This window comes from Trichosurus vulpecula, chromosome 4 (genome assembly GCF_011100635.1).
Source record: "Trichosurus vulpecula isolate mTriVul1 chromosome 4, mTriVul1.pri, whole genome shotgun sequence".
Lineage (NCBI taxonomy): Eukaryota > Metazoa > Chordata > Mammalia > Diprotodontia > Phalangeridae > Trichosurus > Trichosurus vulpecula.
In genome coordinates, this window is record NC_050576.1 from 217,099,074 (window position 1) to 217,122,474 (window position 23,401).

General features: G+C 38.3%; 1 protein-coding gene across 2 annotated transcripts in view; it reads right to left on the reverse strand.

Annotated features, from left to right (window-relative positions):
• RPTOR (regulatory associated protein of MTOR complex 1) overlaps positions 1-23,401 on the reverse strand; it is a 547,756-nt gene that overhangs the window by 189,009 nt on the left and 335,346 nt on the right. For both annotated transcript variants that reach the window (XM_036753902.1, XM_036753901.1), the window contains exons 10-13: positions 22,139-22,214; positions 8,361-8,462; positions 2,426-2,509; positions 307-417 (exon numbers count right to left, since the gene is read on the reverse strand). In XM_036753902.1, the coding sequence (XP_036609797.1) occupies positions 307-417; positions 2,426-2,509; positions 8,361-8,462; positions 22,139-22,214 (373 nt within the window). The remainder of the gene's footprint in view (positions 1-306; positions 418-2,425; positions 2,510-8,360; positions 8,463-22,138; positions 22,215-23,401) is intronic.

Sequence of the window (23,401 nt, forward strand, 5' to 3'; positions counted from 1 at the left end):
GAAAGACTTGAAAATGCAAGGGAGAGTGAGAGGATAAATAATTGGTAGTGTAAAGTCTTAAAGGAGTTGGGGAAAAAGGAAGAAGACAATAGAAGTAATTACAAGTGAAATCAATGTTGGAATGTTTACGAAATCAGAAGAGTCCATTTTACCTGAAGCTATGCCTTCTAACTCATGTATCTGACATTATTTAGGGGGAAGAAACTTAAGATAATTAAAAAAAAAAACCCTAGCCAAAAAAAATCCAGGACAGTATAAACACCAACTAAAACACATCACACATAAAATAAATATGAGATTACTCACACTGTCCACAGCTAGAATTTTGGCCCATATGAAAACAAGAAGTGGCCTCAGCTCTCTGGCTGAGCTCTGGAGTAGTTTCAGCACATAAGGGAAGATGCCAACTGACAAGGCCTAGGGAGAAAAAAAGAAAATTAAAAATTACCAATGATCTCACTATAGGTTCTGTACAGGAAGTGAGTGGCACAGGTGGCAGAACTGCAGAGCTCAGGGACACAGATGCAACATTATTTTCAGCACATGTGGGAAATATGATCAGAATGAATATCCCTGATTTATAGTAAAAAGGGATTTCCTCCAGAATTATTCATCTCTGATTTAATTCCTTAAAGTTGCCAGGTATTTTGAGACTCATCTGGTCTACAGAGCCCCAGCATTAATCTAGTGGCAGCTTTTCCTCATTACAATGAATACAGCTTTGTGCTTGAAAACATACTGCTCTCCATCTTCAAATAAGGCTGTTTGCTCTCACTGTGCACGGGCACACGCATGTCCAGGGGTACATGCACACACGCGCAGGCACGCGCACGCACACGCACTTTGTGTCTCCTAAATTCTCCAAAAGCATGTGAAGTATTCTGGTAGGCCTCCACTGCTCACCTCTTGCCAATTTTACATGATAATACACATGCACACACTTGAGAACAACCTTGAGAGGCTGATATTGCCAGGATGAGAAAGCTTGGTGCTTAGTTAACATGGAGCAGGTGAGAGCTTTTGCCCCTTGCAGTGGCTCAATACCTCCCAAAATTTCTGTCAGGATACTCTCTTGTGGGGAGCCCCTTAGAGGAAATGGGAGAGAGCACATGCACCACAGTGTGCAGAACATCTGTGAGAAGTTCGATTATTTTTAATTGTGTAAGGCTTTGCTGTCATCTTACATTATCATAAGACAAAAACAATATAAAAACAAAACAAAAAATTTTGAAACCCCAAACACCTTATGTTTGTAACACAAAGGCATTCCTCCACAAAAAAAGAAATGCCTTTTGCAACCAGGGCAGATGACACACTGAGCTGAACCCTTAGATCCAACTGCAATATCATCAGGGGTGGGGCAGGGGGCATTTGGCTATTTTCCTATGTCTATTTGCACATAGTTCAGCATTTCTATCTATAGTGGCTTCTAATTTATTGGGTATTGTCAGGGAAAGAGGTTTTTACCAAATGAAGCCGGTCCCTTATCATTTTAAAACTGAATTTTATGTTTAATCACTTAGGGTAGAAATCTTTCTTAAATGTATTATTAAACACATCTCTGTCTTCTGATACTGATAACATGTAAAACAATTAACTTCAATGATTTAGGTTTTTTATTATTATGAATATCAATAACTATATTGGGCTATGTAATACAGTAGTGCTCTATGAGACTATTAAAATATGTAGGAAAGGTTGCTCCTATATGAAATGGCCTGAAACTATTTGAATTCCTACCCACTTTTGATGCTTTCCTCCTATCTTCCCTTGATGTAAGCTGTCATTTTTTGTTCTTGTCAACATGCCTATCTCTTACAGCGCCTCCCTCTTCCCCTGTCCTAATTTGCCCTTAATCTTCTGTGGCTGGGAAACCAGATAACCAAGCTTGTCATGGGGTCTAAATTTGAGCAAATAGGCTCAGAGTAAGCACCTGAATGGCTCTTCCATGAGTAGAATGCTAGGCTATATTTCATGGACTTTATTACACCTAATTTGGCTGCTCAGAGGCCTTTTTTTGCTTACTTCCGGGTTCTTGGCTGTGTTCCGGATAGCTGAGGTTGCCGGATAATGGACCTCCACATAAGTGAGTAAGGTGTTACTGTACTTTCTTTTCTGCAAAGGCTATGGCTAGGTGCAATCTCAGACGGAAGAAGAGGGATAAAAAGTGAATAATGGTAGTTGCTTTGGCCCATTGAGAACACATTTCAAGTACATTCGGCAGTTTCCAAATCCTACTGAATACAGCCATATTTGACATTGAATTTAGGGATACAAGGCTGTGGTCAGTTTTGAGACATCCAATAAGCTCACAAAAGATTTCCCCATTCCCTTCATGCAAGAACAACTTATTGTACACAGTCTACATAGCAACTCATTTGAAAGGTTCTTTTCCCTTCTGTGAGCTAATGCAACAAGTACACACCAGGCTCACTGCCCAGGGGCCCAAGTCTAAAAACCTTCCCAGTAAGTCGAGAGCTCTCAACCGATGAACTTGACTTAACAGCACCTATAGAAAGAGGAAGAAAGAAATATTATTGCAAACTCTCATAAGTCAAACCCTGAAAAAAGATCCCCTATTCCCAAATATGCACCTGAGGAATAAAGGCAGATATTTTAAAGCATTGAATGACTGTGATGGATGAAAAGAGAATTTCAGCTCATCTACTCTGGACCCCAGCCACTTTCCCCAAACGTACAGCTGATTCTGCTACTCTTCATCCCACTCCTGTATAACTCATAGCTGCACTATATGTTGACTCAAATTTGCATTTCTTTCTGCTCATAGTTAAAAGAACAAGTAATTATATCTTGGAAGTATTTTGGATTACTGTTTTTATTCAAGACTGCTACATTCAACTGTAACATTCTGATATTTTGACTAGCATGGATTTAATAGCCCCCAGGTGACCTTGAGCAAGTGGGAGGGCCCAATCATAGCTGTAGTATCACAGTAATTCAAACATATCAAATTTTATACATGATGCTCACAAGGACCAATTATATTTCTCTTATTCATCCTACTCCTTAAACGTCTCCAAATAAGAAGAGAACTTTGTTTTCCTCATCAAATGATTATAAAATTACTCAGAAACAGAAGAAATAATTCCAATAAACTTCATTGTCAAAGCCTTGTTTACAGTAGTGAAGTACTAGCTTACAGAGGCAGCACAGCGTATCAGAGATCTGGTCGTTAAGGTTGGAAGACCACAACTGACTGACACTGTTTCCCCATTTGTAAAATGGGAATAACATAATCACTTCAGAGGGTCATTGTGAAGATCAAACAAGACAAAGTATGAAAAGAACTTTGCAGAGCTAACAGGCCTATATAGATGTTATCTAGCGGAAGTGAGTGACGCAAAATATCCAAAATAGGAGGGCCTCAATAGAATCTTAAAGTTAAAGAGGATAATCCACAGAAAAATTCACTACAGAAGTAGTAGTCTATTACACCAAGTTTCCTACTAGAAAGTATTCTTTCTGTTCATTGAGTACCCAACAGAAGAAAGCAGTATGGAGTAATGGAAAAGAGCACTCAATTTAGAGTCAGTGGAACTGAATTCAAATACTGGCTTGATACCCAAAACCTCTGTGAATCAGGACAATCTACTTAGTGTCCCTGGGCCTCAGTTTTCTCATCTGGAAAATAAAAGGAGAAATGAGGTGATCCCTAAGGTCCCATTCAATATAGGGTCTAAATAGACAGCTAGAACTCTCTCAGTTCCTTAAACAGTCTCTCTAGGAGTTGTAGATCTGATGTTGAAATCTAATATTGTTTGTTGTTTCTGCCTTGTATTTCTGACAGTCAATCTCAGTTGGTCCAGAATTTAAAAAAGTAAATACTAGTGACCTGATAAACTATTCTAATAACTCCTCTGTTAACTAAAGAACAGATATAAGCCTGTGTGAGGATCCAAACTAAAGTCATACTTGCCTATGGCAGTGATTCATTATGGAACACTAGACTGGAAAGACACTGGAGATAAGAACTAGAGGACCCTATCAGAATTAAGCAGAAGACAATAGAACCCTATTCCTGCTTTAAACTTTCACTCAGTTTCATTAATTCTACAAAATAACAAAAACAGATAAAATGATGCAAATGAAGCTGACCAGAACCATTTTCATGAAGTGCTTATATCTATTTTTACCAACTACAAATTTTGAATTAAGGTGGATTTTTAGGGTATTAAATTATTATAGAAGACAAAATTTGTTTCCTTTACCAATCCTCTCTGTTGCTATCTATCCCCCTCATTCCTGTGATCTTTCACAAATATTACATCTGAAAGAAATTAGGACAATATATGAAGGCCTTGGGCACTGCTTCATAAGAACTGACGAGCATGTAAAAATGGGAAGCAATTTGTATTGTTTTCTTCTAAGGTTAGAGGATAACTCTGCAGATACATGACTTACACAACAAACCTCCAGAAACACCAATCAATGTACATACAAATATTATCAGTGAATGTCAAAATGGCCTTTAATAAGAATAAATGTAAATTTTTTTTCTACATTTGGGTTTTTAAAAAACCCCACACAATACTGAATAAGGGAAATGTGGCTCGACAACAGTTTATGTGAAAAAAGAATTGGGAGATTTAGTGAAATATAAGCTCAAAGTAAGTCAATCATATGATATACTGGTCTCCAAAGCTAATCAATCAACAATTATTTATTAAGCACCAACTATGTGATAGACAATGGGGATACAAATAAAAAAGTGGGACTATCCCTTTCTCAAAGAGCTTAAATTCAACTGGGGGAATAGAGAGGAATTCTGTCATTATCTGGGGTAACACTGAAAGGCAAATGTCCAGAATGAGGTGGGGTGAGGGTCCTACTACACTCTTCTGTGCTTAGGTTGTAACTGGGGTACTGTAAGTCAGTTTTAGAAGGTATAATTTAAGATGGACACTGACATATTTGATTGTGTCCAGAGGCCAAACAGGAAGAGTAGGGGCTGGAGACTAACAGATAATAGGATTGATTGAAAGAATTGGAGATGTTAAGATTAGAGGAGAACAATATGTAAGCTATTTCAAGTATTTGAAGGTCTGTTATAGAAGAGGGATTAGAAGTATTCCATTTGATTAATGAGTAATGAATGGAAGTGGTAGAGAAACAGATTTAGGTTTGATGTAAGGAATAAAATCCCCCAAATCAGAACCATCTAAAACTGGAGGAGGGAAGAATAGTTACTTTGGAGGTACTTCCCCTAAATTGGAGGTTTTAAAGGAATAGATAGATTTCCATTTTGGCTGATTTCATAGAATAGGTTCTTGAACAGATACATATTGTTCCAAAAGGCCTTTGAGATTCCTAGCCAGCAAGGAGAGTGGCCAGGGTTGAGAGGCAATGGGGTGGGAGTGTGTGTGACCCAAACTCTCCTCCTGTAGACATTACTGATCTACAGGGCAATACAGTAATTTTTACATGAGGGATAGTGACGCAACTGCACATTACAAGGACATATTTTAAAGTTGCTGAATGACCCAGGACAGTCATCAGCCTCTGCCTTTGGATATGGTAGAGGAAATTTTGTCTACCATATGAAAAGAAAAGCAGACTGTTAAAAATGAACAAGTTTCTCAATTAAAGTTCTCTTTCTCCTGAGTAATATTTAAAGAATTGCCAATGTGTAATTGGATAAATTATGGATACTAATTATGGATAATAGGGTCTAGGCTTTGGCATTAATAATGTTTTTCAAGATAATGCATGATAGAAGAAAAAAAAAGCAGGTCAATGAGACAGCAGCTATAACATCATAGGGCAGCACCAAATAAAACAAGTACTGTGAATCTGCCTAATTCCTCACTGGAATTTACATTAATACAAACCATCTGTACTGGGCAAGTAACTAGAAGTAAAGCTCCTAGCAAAAATTAAGAATCTTCTGTCTATGCTATTAGACTGAAAATAAGCAAACCAAAAAACCTATTTCTTTTATTTTACAAAGGATTTTTTTCTTATTTTGGTGGCAGGATATTGGTTCTGTTAGGTCTTCTTCCCTGAGGGAGCATGGATTATAAATGGAACACTTTAAAAAAAATCAATAAAAAACGATTTACAAAAGGATTCTCTAGGTTTGGTCGCTAGAAGAACCAAGTTTAACATGTTTCGCAACATGCCCTCGTAACATAAAGATTCTGGTTTACTACACAATAGTATCAGGAATAACTAGAAGATCATTGTGCTGCTTCTGGATAGAAAGGTATAGCTTCCTGTGATGGAAATTTGTAATTAGTCATTTAAGAAGAATTGAACAATGTATCACCTTCCTTGGATACCTCTCCCTTTCCAATTCCCTTACAATTTACTTATTCAAATAACAAACAGTTACCATGAGCCAGGGAAATGGGCTAGGCACAAGGGATACAAATACCAAGTATGAGACCCCTGCTCTCAAAGCTATAATTGTACTATCTTCTACGTATCATGCTCTCCATAGTCTGGCTCTAATTTTGCATTCCATTTTATTTCATATCACTTTCCTTCCTACATTTAATGTCCCAGCCAAACCAGCTGTTCTACTCTGCCCTCTCCACCCTCCACAAATTCAGGTCAGCTGTTTACAAAGCCTCGAATGGGCTCTTTGCACCCACCTTGTAACCACTACAATGCCTTCTTGCCAAAGGCTTTTTTCTTAGTCTTACTTCTTGATATCCTTTTCTTACGTGAAGTTTTCTCAGATTCTGAACAGCTGAAAGTGATCTTTGCCTCAGATTTTCCTTAAGTCCTTTGGATTGCCCTCTCTCTGTCTCTCTGCCAACACCACATTCTACCTTTTAATAGGGTTACTTGAATATATGTTGTGTCACCCCGACACGACCTAAGTACACTGTTAGCTCCTTGAGTGTAGATATTGAGTAATTTTTCATCTTTGTACCTGTGGCAACTAGCACAGGAGACACATACACACACTCTCTCTCTCTCTCACACACATGCTGCTTTCCTAATTGATGAATGGTTCTATTTAATTCTTATATTTGTGTACTACATTTAAACTGACCCTTTCTTCTCTCGCCTCCTTGTCTTACCATGGGAGATTCCTGAGGGAGGTTCCTGTACCAGACGAAATATCAGCTCTGTTCCAAGGTTAATTATGAATAAAATCTTCAGTTGCCAGCTAATGTTATGGCACAACATAGACTGAATACTAGAGAGAATACCTGCCCACTTTCATTGTAAGGACACATAAACTGTTCAACTATTTTTCAAAAGCTCACTCAGACATGGAACCACTGAGAAATGAACATTTGATCTAGTAAAGTCTGATGGTCCTGCCCTTCACAACATAGTTAGTAGCATTTAGCAGAGAAAGTACAGTTATTTCTATTAGGAAAGAAGTGAAGCAGATGTCCTTGGAAAGGTAGAAGATAATAAACAAATTCCTCTCTCACAATAGGCAAAAAAACCAAATCACCATACTTACAGAAAGGCTTACCCTGGTAACAATTACCTTTTTAGCATAATAAAGGCTTTTTAGAGATGTGACTCTTCCCATTAGACACCTAAACTTAAATCAAGTGTAGATGGAGACCAAAGAATGGTTACTGAAAGCAAGGAGGGAAAGAGAGAGGGGAGGGAAGAAGGAATGGGGGAGGAACAGTAAAAAAAAAAGTTGTATGTCCTAAAGTGAATGACTGGGTACAAGTGTGAGTTTTGGAAAAATATATAAGATACTAGAAAGATACATTCTTTGTAACCACTATAACTCTGATACATGCCTTCCTGCCAAAGAAGTGGACAGATCTCTAGCAAGCGTATGTATTTCCGTGTTAATAATCAGCCAACTGACAAAAGGTATTGTTTTCTTCTTAAAATACACTTTCTCCTGAAGAAGGTATTCACAAGAAATATTTGCCTCATATGTTCAGAGTTTAAAAGCCAATGAGGGGACAATACAGTCAATAGGCTATATTAAAAGATATTTGTTTCCACACATTTTCAAATCAAAGATCATTGTGAAAAAGAACGGGGGCGGGGGGGGGGGGGGAAGGAGGGGGAGGGAAGGGCAGGTAAAAATTGATCCTTTAGAATAGGCTAATGGACAATATGAATTCATATTTAATTGGAGGTAGGGTGACATTCCATGCCATTATCAAGAAAGCTCTCAAGGAATATCCAAACAACTAATTCTAATTACTCCTGAAGGAATTAATATAATTAATTTACCCAAATACCATCTGGCCCAGAGTTTAGCAATCAGCAGGCACATATTTCGCACACACCAAACACTTCACAAAAACTAGACCAATTTGCTTAGGGCTGGGGGTTCTTCTTGTCTTTCTTCCCTCGGCTGTCATGGGGGTCTGACCAGCCAAGCTTTGTGAACCAAAGAACCTTACCTGCAAGACTATGGGAAGTTGTTCCGGTGGGTTCCGGTTCTCTACTCCCATAGTGAGCCATACCTGGAATGCAGTCAATTGCTCAGCAAAGAATGGACTGTGCTGTGGACAAAACAGAAACAGTGGTGAGCTTGCTCTTCTTTTCCATGTATAACACAATTAGACTTCTACGTGTACCTCATATGCAAATGAGATAGTGAGTTTGGACCAGAACAGTGAAATACCAATAATGAATCTTTCCAAATAAGTATTTTTAAATTCTTTTCTTCCCACAGACGATAGAAAATTTATTCAGAGACCAAACCGCTTTGGAGAAAAATGAAGACAGACAATAAAAATGTGTGGCATAAGAAAACATACTCCCTGTTTATATGGGAAGACTAGGTCATTTTCTTAACATATTTCTTCATGTAGATCAAGCAACAATTGATTTCACTTTCTTACATGTTCAAGTTTTCAAATACACAGTTCTATCTTTCCTGAGCACAAAGTGAAACAATACAGTATGAATGAAAAATGTAACCTTTTTCTTTTGCTAAGGTATTCTGATGCCTTCCCGGAATAACAAAACAAAACAAAACAAAACAAAATTTTAAAATGGTAGATCATTTCATGACTGTGTATTTTAAAAAGAGAAATGAAAATATCTTATCTGCTATAAAATGAAAATATAAAGCAAAAATAGTATAATGATAATGATTTCTATTTGTAGTCACTAAAATCCCAGGAGTGTGAACAATGTGTAAGGGTCTGACTCATAGTCTAGGGAGTCATGGTCCCAAGAGATCTACCGGAGTAAAGTGACCATTGAGAATTCTGTTTCATATGTTTAAAAGAGTAACCTGAGGGTCAGAACAGCATGACTCTTGAGAAAAAAGCTTTTTTTAGGAAAGAAAGGTCCTATATGCAAAAAAATAGTCACAGTGTCACTTTTTTTGGTAGTTTTAAGAGCTGAAAAAAACGCATGCCCAATGACTGAAAAGTGTGGTATATCAATGTAATGTAGTTGTACAAAGCTGTAAGATAGAATAAATATGAAGAATTCAGGGAAGCTTGGAAAGGCTTATATGAATTGGTGCTGAGTGAAGTAAACAAAATGTGGAAAACAATATAGACAATGTCTTCAATAACGTTAATGGAAGTAACAACAAGGGGGAAAAATGTGATTATAATGACCCAGCTTGGTGTCAGAGAAACAACAACAAAATATACCTCCTTTACTTGTTTGCAAAGGTGGTTGTGGAGCAGTGCATAGATTGTCAGATTCAGGCCATGTGTTGGTTAGTTTTGTGAACTGCTTCTTTTTCAGTGTCTTTGTTGTGAGAGATGGCTCTCTGGTGAGGAGAAGAAGAGTGATCCGTTTGGAAATGAAGGTGATGTAAAAACAGAAAAATAAAAGATGAAAAATGAAAAAAGATGTTGGTATAAAAAATTCAGGGATTAACATTGATGGAGAGTTAGCCAAAATATAGGTAATTATACTTGAAAGGCAATTTGTGATTAAGGGAAGGTAACGTTTTTTACACTTAATATAAACTACTTATAAATTGTTTTTTTTTTTTTCTTAAAGAAAATAGGTAAGTGGATAGATAGTCCCTGAAACAGTTGCTATAGGTTAAAAGAAAATTAGTAGACTGGTTTTTATTCAGGTATGTTACATAATTAAATCCCTCTTTCTCCCTTCATTTAAAATCAGTCTTGATCTATGAATTTTTACACACTGCTCTTTTGCTAGCAATGTCTGCTGGGTGCTATGTATGGATATAAAAAAGGGGGAAAAAAAGATTCAACAAGGGAACTAAAATGGGCAAAGGAAGAAAAGGTTCTCCCAGCTCAGTGTGACTGACAGAGTTGGTCATATTTTCAAAGATTCAAGAGAAGCTTGATGTGGTAGGGAAAAGCACCTTTCAATGATGAGACAGACTCTGAACTTTCAATTATGCCAAAACCATGTCATGACAGAGGCCCATTTTATCTCTTACAACATTGCCCAAAGCAGATATTCCAGGATGGCCCAGGATCTTCTTTGGGATCATTGCCATTGGGTGTCATGGGTAATTTCCTATTCTTAGGTAAATGCAAGAAATAAAATCGGCTCATACAGGAGAGTGAGTATATTTTTCTGGACGTGGGGTACTAAAAAATGTTTAATAGTATTCTTTGTAGATTATAAAAGGAGAGTAAGAGAGCGAAAGGGAAATGGGAGAATTCAGATAGAATTAGCAAGAAACACTAATCAAATAAAATGTTTTTCATCACTGTTACAAGAGAAAGCAACTACACCTATTGAGTACCTTATAATCATTCTCAGACACTAGTTCTGAAGCAAAAATCTCATACTAGATTACATCTTTCTTGACAAAGGTTTGCCATGTTAGATATATACCTTGCTACCTCACTAATGATGTGTAATGAATTATTTTAAGAAGTGAACATGACTAAGAAGTAAAAAGTAAATGAAGAGTGTTTAAATATAGATTACAAAAATTTGTTCAAAATTCTTGGCATACAGATTTGAATTCACTTTTCAGTACGAAGTTAGCAAAGAGTCCTAGACTTGGAGAAAGAAGGCCCGTGCCTGAAACCTGATTTACTACTAAGTAATGTGTCTACGGACAAGGCAGAATCTCTCAGAGCCTTGGTTTCCTCATTTCTAAAATGGACATTGTATGTACTATATTTTCTACCAATATATTATTTCCCTGACGTGGTTATTGTTAGGATGAAATGAAACATTATAAACCTAAGGGCATTATGTAATGTAAGCTTTTATTAACACCAAGAAAAGTAATTTACTCATCCACCTTGTTGGTACAGATATATCTCTCTCTACCCCCTATGTCCACTTGATAAAGATTCAACATAATTCAAAATTTCTTAGTTGGATGGGGAACACTGGCTTAGACAGATAAATGAATTGCTTAATTTCTGGAGATAGGAAAATGAATTCAGCCCTCTCATCTACGGGTAGGAGATATATTCTTAACCAAACAACAGAGGCAAGTATAAAATATATAATTTAATCATTGTAATCACTTTGTAATAATATATGTAGTAATAACTTAATTAAATTAACTTTGATTATATGAAATTGAAAAGCTTCTCTCAAAAAAAAATGTACCTAGGATAAGAAGGGAAGTAGTTGAATGGGAAAAAAATTTTTTGAATCAAATTTCTCTAATAAGGGTTTTGTATGTAAGATATACATACCTACGCTTACACATACACACATCTGCCATTCCCCAATAGATTAAGTGGTAAAGCGTATGAAAAAATAATACTCAAAAGAAGAACTGCAAAGTATCACATATTCACAACATGAAAAAATGTTTCAACTCACTAATAACCAGAGAAATTTGAACCACAACAAATCTAAGATTTTACCTCACATCCAGGAAATGGGCAAAGAGGACAAAAAAAAATTGTCAAAATTTGTCAAAAAGATTGACAAAAAATGTTGGAGGGGTTGTGGAATAACAGGCACACATTGTTGGTAGAGCTGTGAAATGGTATTATCATTTTGGAAAGCAAGTCGGAATTATGGAAATAAAGTGACTAATAGGTCTATACCCTCTGAACTATAATTACTGGGCTTATTATACTCCAAGGAAGCCATCTATAAGAAGAAAGCCTGGGAGAGGATTCTGGGAAGATGGCGGAGTAGGTCAAAAAATTCGAAGCTCTCAACAAGAGATAAACTAGCACCTTAGGGTGAACAAAGTGTGGGTAAAAATAAAGAAGAAAAGGGACAATTTGAGAAGATCAGAAGAAAAATCCCAGGAGGTCTGGTCCCCGTGAAGAGTAAACACCTCCAGGCTATGGTCCCCTTTAACAACAAGCAGCAAGCCCTGGGGTTAGTTAGTTTAAGAGGCTGTCTACACACCAACTACAGGAGCTATTACCCCTGGGTTAGTGAGGGGATTAGGGCATCTGAGCTGGGTAAGATCCAGGAAACCTCTGCTGACAAGGAACACCAGGCCCAGTTGTGCTGTGAAGAGCTGCAGGGTAAGAAGGAACCAGCACACACCCAGTGAGTGCCGAAGCAGTGGGGCAAAAAGTCCCTGGCTGTGGTCACTTACAGGAGGTTGGATGTTTGGCTTTGGTTCCAGGCTAGAGGGGAGAACTGAAGATGGGGCAAGAGGCACCATCCCCCATACCCCAGGGCTAGAGGTGATTACAAAAACTAAGCTATTGCCACAGAAAATGTACAGGAAAAGGAGAAAGAATCCAACCATAGAAAGCTATTATGGGAATAGAGAAGACCAGGGTTCATCTTCAGAGGAGAAGGTCACTTGCCCAAAAAGAATTCACAGAGAATCTTAAAAATTACTTTAAAAATCAAATGACAGAGAGAGAGGAAAAATTAAAAAAAAAAAAAAGAATAATCCAAGAAGAACAAGATTATGAAAGGAAAGTCAACCAATTAGAAAAGTAGATCCAGAATTTTAAGGAAGAAAATGATACCTTGAAAACTAGAATTGGGCAAGGTGAAGCCAGCAAAATTATAAGAGATCAAGAAATAATTAAAATATGAATGATGAAAAAAAAAAAGAGAAAATGAAATACCTTATAAGAAAAACAACAGATCTGGAGAATAGATCAAGATGAGAAAACATGAAAGTAATGAGACTAACTGAAAGTTATGATCAAAAAAACAATCTAGGTACAATAATATAAGTAATAATTAAAGAAAATTGTCCTGAAACAATAGAAGAAGGGGGGAAAGTAGAAATAGGAAAAAAAATTCATCAATCACCACTTAAAAGAGATCCTATGAGGAAAACTCATAGGAATATCATAGTCAAATTCCAAAACCCCCAGCTCAAGGATAAAGTATTAAAAGCAACAAGAAGAAAATATTCTAAATATGATGGTGCCACAATAAGAATCACACAAGACCTAGAAGTGGAGACATTAAAGGACCACATATCTTGGAACACTATATATCGAAGAGCAAAATAACTAAGGCTCCAGCTGAAAATATCATACCATGCAAAGTTCAGCATAAGCCTGAATGAAAAAAAAAAAAACTCTCAGAGTTTCAAGACTGTTAAAAAAAAATCTGAACTTAATTGAAGATTTGACATTCAAGAACCAAGAGAAATATAAGGTACATATCGAAGACTGATTGATTATAAGGGATTCAATAAGAACAGAATGTTTATTTCATATGTAAAATATTAAACATATGTCTAGGATTATTATTAATAATTGGGTAGCTCATAAGAAAGATTGGGGAAAAGTGGATAATTTTGATTAAATTTGATTAAAAAGTTTTTGTACAGATGGGACAAAGTCAAGATGGGGCTGAGAAAGGAAGGACCTACTGGAGCTCTCTCACAAATTTGTTACATACATCTAAAAAAGTTAATCTGAACAAATTTGAGAGTTAAAAGCCACTAGCAGACTGAGAGGGGTAGGAGCGCCGATCACGCGCAAGGGCACCAGACCAAACAACTGGGAATAGCAGAGGAAATCAGCCAGCGCTCCCGTCTGGGAGAGTGCTGGACCAGGGAAACACCGGAGCAGGAGCAGGCCGAGGGTGGAAGTAACACCTACAGCCCAGATTGAACCACAGGCTTCTCAGCCCAGGATGGGAGTCTGTCGGAGCTACGGGAGACACCAGTGCAGAGCGTGTGGCTACAGGACCAGCTAGCCTGGAGGACTCCAGCCTACAGTCTAAAGGTTTGACACTCACCTTTTTGAAATTCTGGGAGCCATGATGGCCAGGTAAAATGGCCCTCATTCCTCCCCTGAATAAACCCAGAGAATATTACCTCAGGAGAAACAGAGGAGCCAGAAGTAGGGCTTCAGTAGTGAGAGAAGTTGGAGAGAGGGCCCTTCCTGTGGTGGTGGAAGGAGAAGAGTGCAGGAAGAGAGGTATCCCAGCAGCCTACACCTCAGCAGAACAGCAAGAGTAACTGAGCCCCATGGGGGTGGAGCTAAGAAACATCAACCCCAGGACCCCAGAGGTGGTTTTGCACAGCCAGGGGAAGTGGCAGACACCAGCACAGACAACAGCTGAGACCACCCATGCTGTAGAGCAGTCCTGGGGAAGAGGAGACTCCCAGCAGTCAGACAACCCCTCCCCCACACCGCATGAAACCATAGCAAAAAAAGATCGATCCTAAAACAAGAAACTTGGGACAGAGCCCCCTGAGCCCCAGAAGCAGAGATCCACTTTAGAAACCAGGACAAAAAAAAAACACAACATAAAAATACACTAAGAAGCTTTCAAAGGCCATTGATTCGCATTATGGAGACGGGGAAGATCAAAATGCCAATTCATAAGAGGACAGCACCCACATCTGAAACCTCAAAAGGGAAAGTGAGCTGTCTCCAGACCAAAAAGCATTCCTGAAAGAACTCAAGGAGGATTTAAAAAAACAAATTAGGGAGGTAAAAGAGAAAATGGAAAAAAAATTCACTGATGAAAACAAATTTTTTAAAAGTAAAACTGGTGAAATGGTTAAGGAGAAAATGTCTCATTGAAAAGTAAAATCAACCAAATGGAAAAGGAGATAAGAAGCTAAAGGAAGAAAACAATACACTAAAAATTAGAATTGGGCCAGCAGAAGCTAATGATGCTGTGAGACATTAAGAATCAGTCAAACAAAACCTAAAGAATGAAAAAATAGAAGAAAACATAAAATATCTGATTAGAAAAACAACTGATCTGCAAAACACATCCAGGAGAGACAATTTAGAATTATTGGTCTACTTGAAAGCCATGATGAAGAAAAGGGCCTGGACAGTATCTTCTAGGAAATCTTTATGGAAAATTGCCCCAAGGTTCTAGAACCAGAGGGTAAAATCCTCATCGAAAGAATCCACCAATCATCCCCTGAAAGCGATCCCAAATTGAAAACTCCAAGAAATATTATAGTCAAATTCCAGAACTACCTGGTTAAGGAGAAAATAATGCAAGCAGCTAGTAAGAAACAATTCAAATATGGAATTACAGTCAGAATCACCAGGATCTTTCAGCTTCTACATTAAATGACAGGAGAAATTGGAATATGATATTCTGAAAGGCAAAGGAGCATGGACTACAACCAAGGATAAACTACCCAGTAAAATTGGGCATAAATTTCCAGGCAAGGAGATGGACATTCAATGAAATAAGGAAATTCCAGACCTTCCTGATAACAAGGCCAGAGCTCAATGGAAAATCTGATCTTCAAAATACAAAACTCAAGAGAGACATAAAGAGGTAAACAGGGAAAAAAAACAAAAACCAAGTTAAGGCAAATTAGTTACATCCCTATATAGGATTATTTTGCTTTATATATGATTTATACATATGTCAATCTTGAGAAAAGTGCAATTATTATGACAATTCATAGGGATATATATATAGACTGTGGGTGTCAGTATAAAATAACTAATATGATAAAAATATAATTGAGAGATATAAAGGGATGGTTCTTGGAGAAGAGGTAAGGAGGTAGTAGAAAGGAGTAAATTATATCACATAAACATGCACAAAAACATATTATAATAGAGGGAAAGAAGGGAGGCAGAAGATCAGTATTTAAGATTCACTCGCATCAGATTTGGTTCAAGAAGGGAATAACATATCCCAATAAGTACAGAAATCAAACTTTCCCTACAGGTAGCAGGAGGGGAAAGGGGAAAGAAAAGAGAGGGGGGTAGATGGCAGCTGGAAAGCAGGGACTTGTGTGAGCTCCCCATCACGTCCCTCCAAAAACCTATAAAAATGGCTCTGAACAAATTCTAGAACTGCAGAACCCACAAAATAGCAGAGGGAAGCAGGGATCCAGCCCAGGACAGCCTGGATGGTTGCTGGATGAGGTCTATCGCGCACAGAGTGGAGGGGAACAGAGCTCAGCGTGGGAGGCAGCAGGACCAACCAGACCAGGAGCCGGGCAGGACAGGCCCTAGCACCCTGAATCAGTGAGCTGTGGCAGTTACCAGACTTCTCAACCCACAAACACCAAAGGCAACAGAGAAGGTTAGTGTTCAGCCATCGCCCCAGGGGCAGCAGGAGAGGTGCAGCTACAGAACTATAGCTGAAGTTGCTTCAGGCCCCAGGCCCACATAGTGGGAGGAATTAAGTGTCAGATCAGAGCAGGAGTGCAGAGCCTGCTGAAGATTTGCTCTGAAATCAATGGCGCATCCCCTCAAGCTTGGAACAAAGTAGTCTTTGCTCTACAAGCAATCATACCCCTACAAAAAACTCAAGGGTCAAGTAAGTTGGCTGGGAACATGGCCAGGCAGCGAAAACACACCCAGATTCAGTCTCAGACTTTGGAATCCTTCTTTGGTGACAAAGAAGACCAAAACATACGGCCTGAAGAAGTTGACAAAGTCCAAGAGCCTACACCAAAAGCCTCCAAGAAAAACATGAACTGGTCTCAGGCCATAGAAGAGCTCAAAAAGGAGTTGGAAAAGCAAGTTAGAGAAGTAGAGGAAAAATTGGGAAGAGAAAAGAGAATGATGCAAGAAAACCATGAAAAACAAGTCAATGAATTTCTAAAGGAGACCCAAAAAAATACTGAAAAAAATATTGAAGAAAACAACACTTTAAAAAATAGACTAACTCAAATGGCAAAAGAGCTCCAAAAAAGCCAATGATGAGAAGAATGCCTTGAAAGGCAGAATTACCCAAATGGAAAAGGAGGTCCAAAAGACCACTGAAGAAAATACTACCTTAAAAATGAGATTGGAGCAAGTGGAAGCTAGTGACTTGATGAGAAATCAAGATATTATAAAACAGAACCAAAGGGATGAAAAAGTGGAAGACAATGTGAGATATCTCATTGGAAAAACCACTGACCTGGAAAATAGATCCAGGCGAGATAATTTAAAAATTATTGGACTACCTGAAAGCCATGATCAAAAAAAGAGCCTAGATATCATCTTTCAAGAAATTATCAAGGAGAACTGCCCTGACATTCTAGAGCCAGAGGGTAAAATAGAAATTGAAAGAATCCACAGATCGCCTCCTCAAAAGGATCCCAAAAAGAAAACTCCTAGGAATATTGTTGCCAAATTCCAGAGCTCCCAGATCAAGGAGAAAACACTGCAAGCAGCCAGAAAGAAACAATCAGGAAAGAAAAACATCAGGATAACACAGGATCTGGCAGCTTCCACATTAAGGGACCAAAGGGCTTGGAATACAATATTCCGGAGGTCAATGGAGCTAGGATTAAAACCAAGAATCACCAGCAAAATTGAGTATCATGCTCCAAGGCAAAATATGGACTTTCAATAAAATAGAGGACTTTCAAGCTTTCTCAGTGAAAAGACCAGAGCTGAATAGAAAATTTGACTTTCAAACACAGGAGTCAAGAGAAGCATGAAAAGGTAAACAAGAAAGAGAAATCATAAGGGACTTACTAAAGTTGAACTGTTTTGTTTACATTCCTACATGGAAAGATGATGTGTATGATTCATGAGACCTCAGTATTAGGGTAGCTCAAGGGAATATACACATATATACAGACGGAGGGAACAGGGTGAGCTGAATATGAAGGGATGATATCTATAAATAAATAAATGAATGAATGAATGAATAAATAAATACAATTAACGGGTGAGAGAGGAATATATTGAGAGAGGGAGAAAGGGAGAGATAGAATGGGGTAAATTATCTCACATAAAAGTGGCAAGAAAAAGCAGTTTTGTAGGAAGGGAAGAAGGGGAATGAGTGAATCTTGCTCTCATCGGAATTGACCTGAGGAGGGAATAACATACACACTCAATTAGGTATCTTACCCCACAGGAAAGGAGGAGGAAGGAGATAAAAAAGGGGGGACGATAGAAGGGAGGGCAGATGGGGGGAAGAGGTAATCAAAAGCAAACACTTTTGAAAAGGGACAGGGTCAAGGGAGAAAATTATAAAAAACATAGAGAGAAATAATATATATATAGAGAAAAAATATATAGAGAACTGAGCTCAATTTCTAAGCCAGTTTTCAGAGGAAGAATGAAAAAATGCTCTACATCACTATTGATTAGAGAAATGCAAATCAAAACAACTCTTAGGTACCACATCACACCTATCAGATTGGCTAACATGACAAAACAGGAAAAATTATAAACACTGGAGATGTGGGAAAATGGAACACTAATGCATTGTTGGTGGAGGTGTGAACTGATCCAACCACTCTGGAGAACAATTTGGAACTATGTCCAAAGGGCTATAAAAATGTGCATACCCTTTGGCCCAGCAATACAACTTGTAAGGCTGTATCCCAAAGAGAAGATACAAATGGGAAGAGGACCCACATGTACAAAAATATTTATAGCAGCTCTTTTTGTGGTGGCAAAGAATTGGAAATTTACTTGTGGCATATGAATGTAATGGGATACTATTGTGGCATAAGAAATAAAGAGTAGGCAGACTTCAGAAAAACCAAGAAAGACTTATATGAACTAATGCTGAGTGAGGTGAGCAGAACCAAGAGAGCACTGTACATAGTTACAGCCACAGTGTGCAATAACTAACTTTGAGAAAATTGGCACTTCTCATCAGTGCAAGGTTCTAAGACAACTCCAAAAGACTTGTGAGGGAAAATTCTATCCATATCCAGAGAAAGAATTATGGAGTCTGAGTACAGATCGAAGCATACTATTTCCTCTCTCTCCTTTTTGTTTTATTTTGTTTCTTCTTTCTTTTGACTCATTCCATTGGTTATAATTCTTCTTTACAACATGACTAATGTGGATGGTGGCTGGAAAGCAGGGACTTGCATGAGCTCCCCCCCAGCTCCCTCCAAAAACCTATAAAAATGCCTCTGAACAAATTCTAGAACTGCAGAAGCCACAAAATAGCAGAGGGGAGCAGGGCTCCAGGCCAGGATAGCCTGGATGGTCACTGGGTAAAGTCCATCACACAGAACTGGGAGCAGAGTGGAGCAGAGCCCAGCATGAGCCGCGCCTGGACCAACCAGACAGGGAACTGGGTAGAACAGGCCCTAGCATCCTGAATCAGTGAGCTGTGGCAGTTACCAGACTTCTCAACCCACAAACCCACAAACACCAAAGACAACAGAGAAGGTTACTGGGAAAATCTGCGGGGGACAGAGTGAAAGGAGTTTGCAGTTTGGCCACCTGCCATTAGGCAGCGGGGGTGGTGCAGCTACAGAACTACAGCTGAAGTTGCTTCAGGCCCCAGGACCACCTGGTGGGAGGAATTAAGCGGCAGACCAGAGCAGGAGTGCAGAGCCAGCTTAAGATCTGAGTCTGGTCAGAGCTGGCAGTTCTTGGGGGGAGGAAGAGTACTGGTGTGGCAGAGCTGGCTGTATAGAAATAGCTCTGAAAACAACAAGCACATCTCCTCAAGCTTGGAACAAAGTACTCTCTACTCTACAAGCAATCATACCCCTACAAAAAACTCAAGGGTCAAGTAGCTGGCTGGGAACATGAAGAGGCAGCGAAAATGGACTCAGATTCAGTCTCAGACTTTGGAATCTTTCTCTGGTGACAAAGAAGACCAAAACATACAGCCAGAAGAAGTCAACAAAGTCAAAGAGCCTATATCAAAAGCCTCCAAGGAAAACATCAACTGGTCTCAGGCCATGGAAGAGCTCAAAAAGGATTTGTAAAAGCAAGTTAAAGAAGTAGAGGAAAAATTGGGAAGAGAAATGAGAATGATGCCAAGAAAACCATGAAAAACAAGTCAATGACTTGCTAAAGGAGACCCAAAAAAATACTGAAGAAAACAAAAATATTGCAAGCAGCCAGAAATAATTCAAGTATTGTTATTGATATTTCAGAGATCAAAGGAGCTAGGATTAAAACCAAGAATCACCTACCCAGCAAAACTGAGTATCATGCTCCAAGGCAAAATATGGACTTTCAATGAAATAGAGGACTTTCAAGCATTCTTGCCGAAAAGACCAGAGCTGAATAGAAAATGTGACTTTCAAATACAAGAATCAAGAGAAGCATGAAAAGGTAAACAGGAAAGAGAAATCATAAGGGACTTATTAAAATTGAACTCCTAACATTCCTACATGGCAAATTGATAGGATTAGGGTAGCTGAAGGGAGTATATATACGTATACATACATACATACACATACACATATGTAGACAGAGGGCACAGGGTGAGTTGAATATGAAGTGATGATATCAAAAAAATAAAATAAAGGGTGAGAGAGGAATGTATTGGGAGAAGGAGAAAGGGAGTAATAAAATGGGGTAAATTATCTCACATAAAAGAGGGAAGAAAAAGCTGTTATAATGGAAGGGAAGAGGGGGGAGGTGAAAGGGAATGAGTGAACCTTACTGTCATGAAATTTGGCTTAAGGAGGGATTAACATATACTCTCAAGTGGGTATCTTACCCTATAGGAAAGTAGGGGAGAAGGGGATAAGAGGGCAGGGGGATAATAGAAGGGAAGATAGACTGAGGGAGGAGGCAGTCAGAAGGAAACACTTTTGAAAAGGGACAGGGTCAAAGGAGAAAACTGAATAAATAGGGGGCAGGATAGGACAGAGGGAAATAAAGTTAGTCTTTCACAATCTTATTATTTTGGAAGTGTTTTGCATAATGATACATGTATAACCTATATTGAATTGCTTGCCTTCTCAAGGAGGGTGGGTAGGGAGGGAAGAAGGGAGGGAATTTTGAACTCAAAGTTCTAAAAACAAATGTTAAAAACTGTTTTTACATGCAACTAGGAAATAAGATACACAGGCAATGGATATAGAAATCTATCTTGCCCTACAATAAAGCAAGAGGAAAGGAGATTGGGGGGTGGGGTGGGGTGATAGAAGGGAGGGCAGCCTGGGGAATGGGGCAATAAGAATACATGCCATCTTGGGGTAGGGGGTAGGGGAGAGACGGGGAGAAAATTTGGAACTCAAAATCTTGTGGAAATGAATATTGAAAACTAAAAATAAATAAATTAATCTTAAAAAAACAAAATAAAAAAAACTTGGAATCAGTCAAAAGGCTGTACCCAAGGACCTAGAAGGCCACAGGTTCCCCATCCCCAATTGATGAACTGATGCAACATACATAATAATGACAAAAATATACATGGAAATAAGAAATACACACACACACACACACACACACAAACACACGTGAATTAGCAAATTATAAAGGTCAAGCATTACTGAAATGAAGAGGAGTAAGGGAACACACTCACTACAACCCTTTCTGGAGGTGGGAAGCCTACAGGTCTTAAACATTGAAGATATTTTTGGATTGATTTTAATATATTGATCAGTCATGCTTATTTTTTAGAATTTCTTGTTTTTGTATTTTTAATAATACTATGTTATATGGGATGGCTCTTAGGTAGATACTATGTGTAGTATAGGATGGCTCTTAGGTAGCTAGGGGCAAGGATATTAGAAATAACTATGATGATGTAAAAAAACAGAAGACATCAATAAAAACTTAGTAAATACCCACAGACACACACACAATGATACCAGAAGAAAGCAAATGAATTTGGCAAGCTAAATAACAGATGTCACCTTCCCTCCCACTCTCCCACAAACACTCATAACCAGTTGTGTCAGTTTGGCCATCTTTGTCTTAACTAGAACATTTTGATTATCGTAGGTTAAAATGAAGAGTTACTAAGACACTGAAGATGTCTGAAAAGCAAAGATATCTAGAATTGCATCTGAGGCCTAGAAGAAAAAGGCAAACAACATACGACTGTACAATTTCTTCACATAGCAGTGAAATCTTTCACACAAAACAGTCAGAAAAAGCCATGTTCCTAGCCAAACACTGAATGGAATGGGACATGAGGAGAGTTTTTAGTGCTTATATTTATAAGGACTTACCCTAAATGCAGTTCCTTCCTCTATAATGGTAGGCAATTGGGAGAGGCAAATATCAACTGCTAGGTCCCAAGCTTGCCTGGGAAAAGAACAGAGAGGGTAATACAAAGATGGTTACTCATTTTCTTTAGACAATTGGAAAAACCCAGCATAAAGTGAAAGGTGCTTTGATATAATCTAGAACAAATGTTCTCTTCCCTTGAGGCAATGGCGTGGGAGAAAAATAATTATGACATGATATTTAGGAATACTATGACAAAGAGCCTTTTGATCAGAGAAAGGTCTGCAATCACCAATGTCAGTCGCATTACTGTAGCTATTCACTGGGTTTTGGTTGGTTGGTTTTTTTGTAGTAAAAAGACAGATTGACTAATCTCAAAGAGGGAACTCTTACCAATTTCTAATGGAACTAGGCTACTGGAGGCAATCTAGTTCTACCCTTGGTCAAACAGGACAGAGTTTTACACAGCAGAATCTGGTGTGTTCAAAATGAATTTGTGTGATAATCTGTGGTAGATTTGGAAATAGCCTGAATTATTAAAGAGAAACCATGTAATGGTTACTGCAGGCACCTGGACTCCTATCCAATTACTTCCAAACCTGAAGGGAAAATAGAATCATTCCTAACCCTAGAGAAAAGAGGAGCAAAACAACTCTTACATAAGGATTTCATTGAAGTTAGAACAATCAAGCTCCAGGTGGCATAAGGGCAATGTGACAATATAACTATGTGCCAGGGTGAGCACCAAGTAGTAACAGGTAGGTGTAGGCAGCACCTACCAACCAACCAGGCAGCTTTAACTACATCTTTTGCTTCTTAAATAGAAAATGAAGCATTGCTTATTCTTGTTTTAATGACACCACCTTCTTTTAAGTGAACTTGACGAATGTCTTGACTTAGTTTCTCATTACAGCTTTATTAATGGGCAGCACCAGGGCATGACTCAACTTTTTCCATAACCTCAAATCCTAAAGCACACATATACTACCTAAATGTTGAGTACATTCAAAAAATATTTAGTTTTCACTGTGTTAAGAACATTGATCTCCTGAATAAAGCATAATATACCAGCCATGATTATAACATCTCTTAATTCAGCTTTGAGATAAGCATTTCAATGTAACTCACTAAATAATCCTGTGGCTCAGACATAAAAATATGATGATTACTATAGTTCCAAAAACATTAATTCTTAAACAACTCTGGGGATGCAGTGAACCAGATTCTGAATTTTTAGTTACATCCTTGCTTATGTTTCTCTGAAA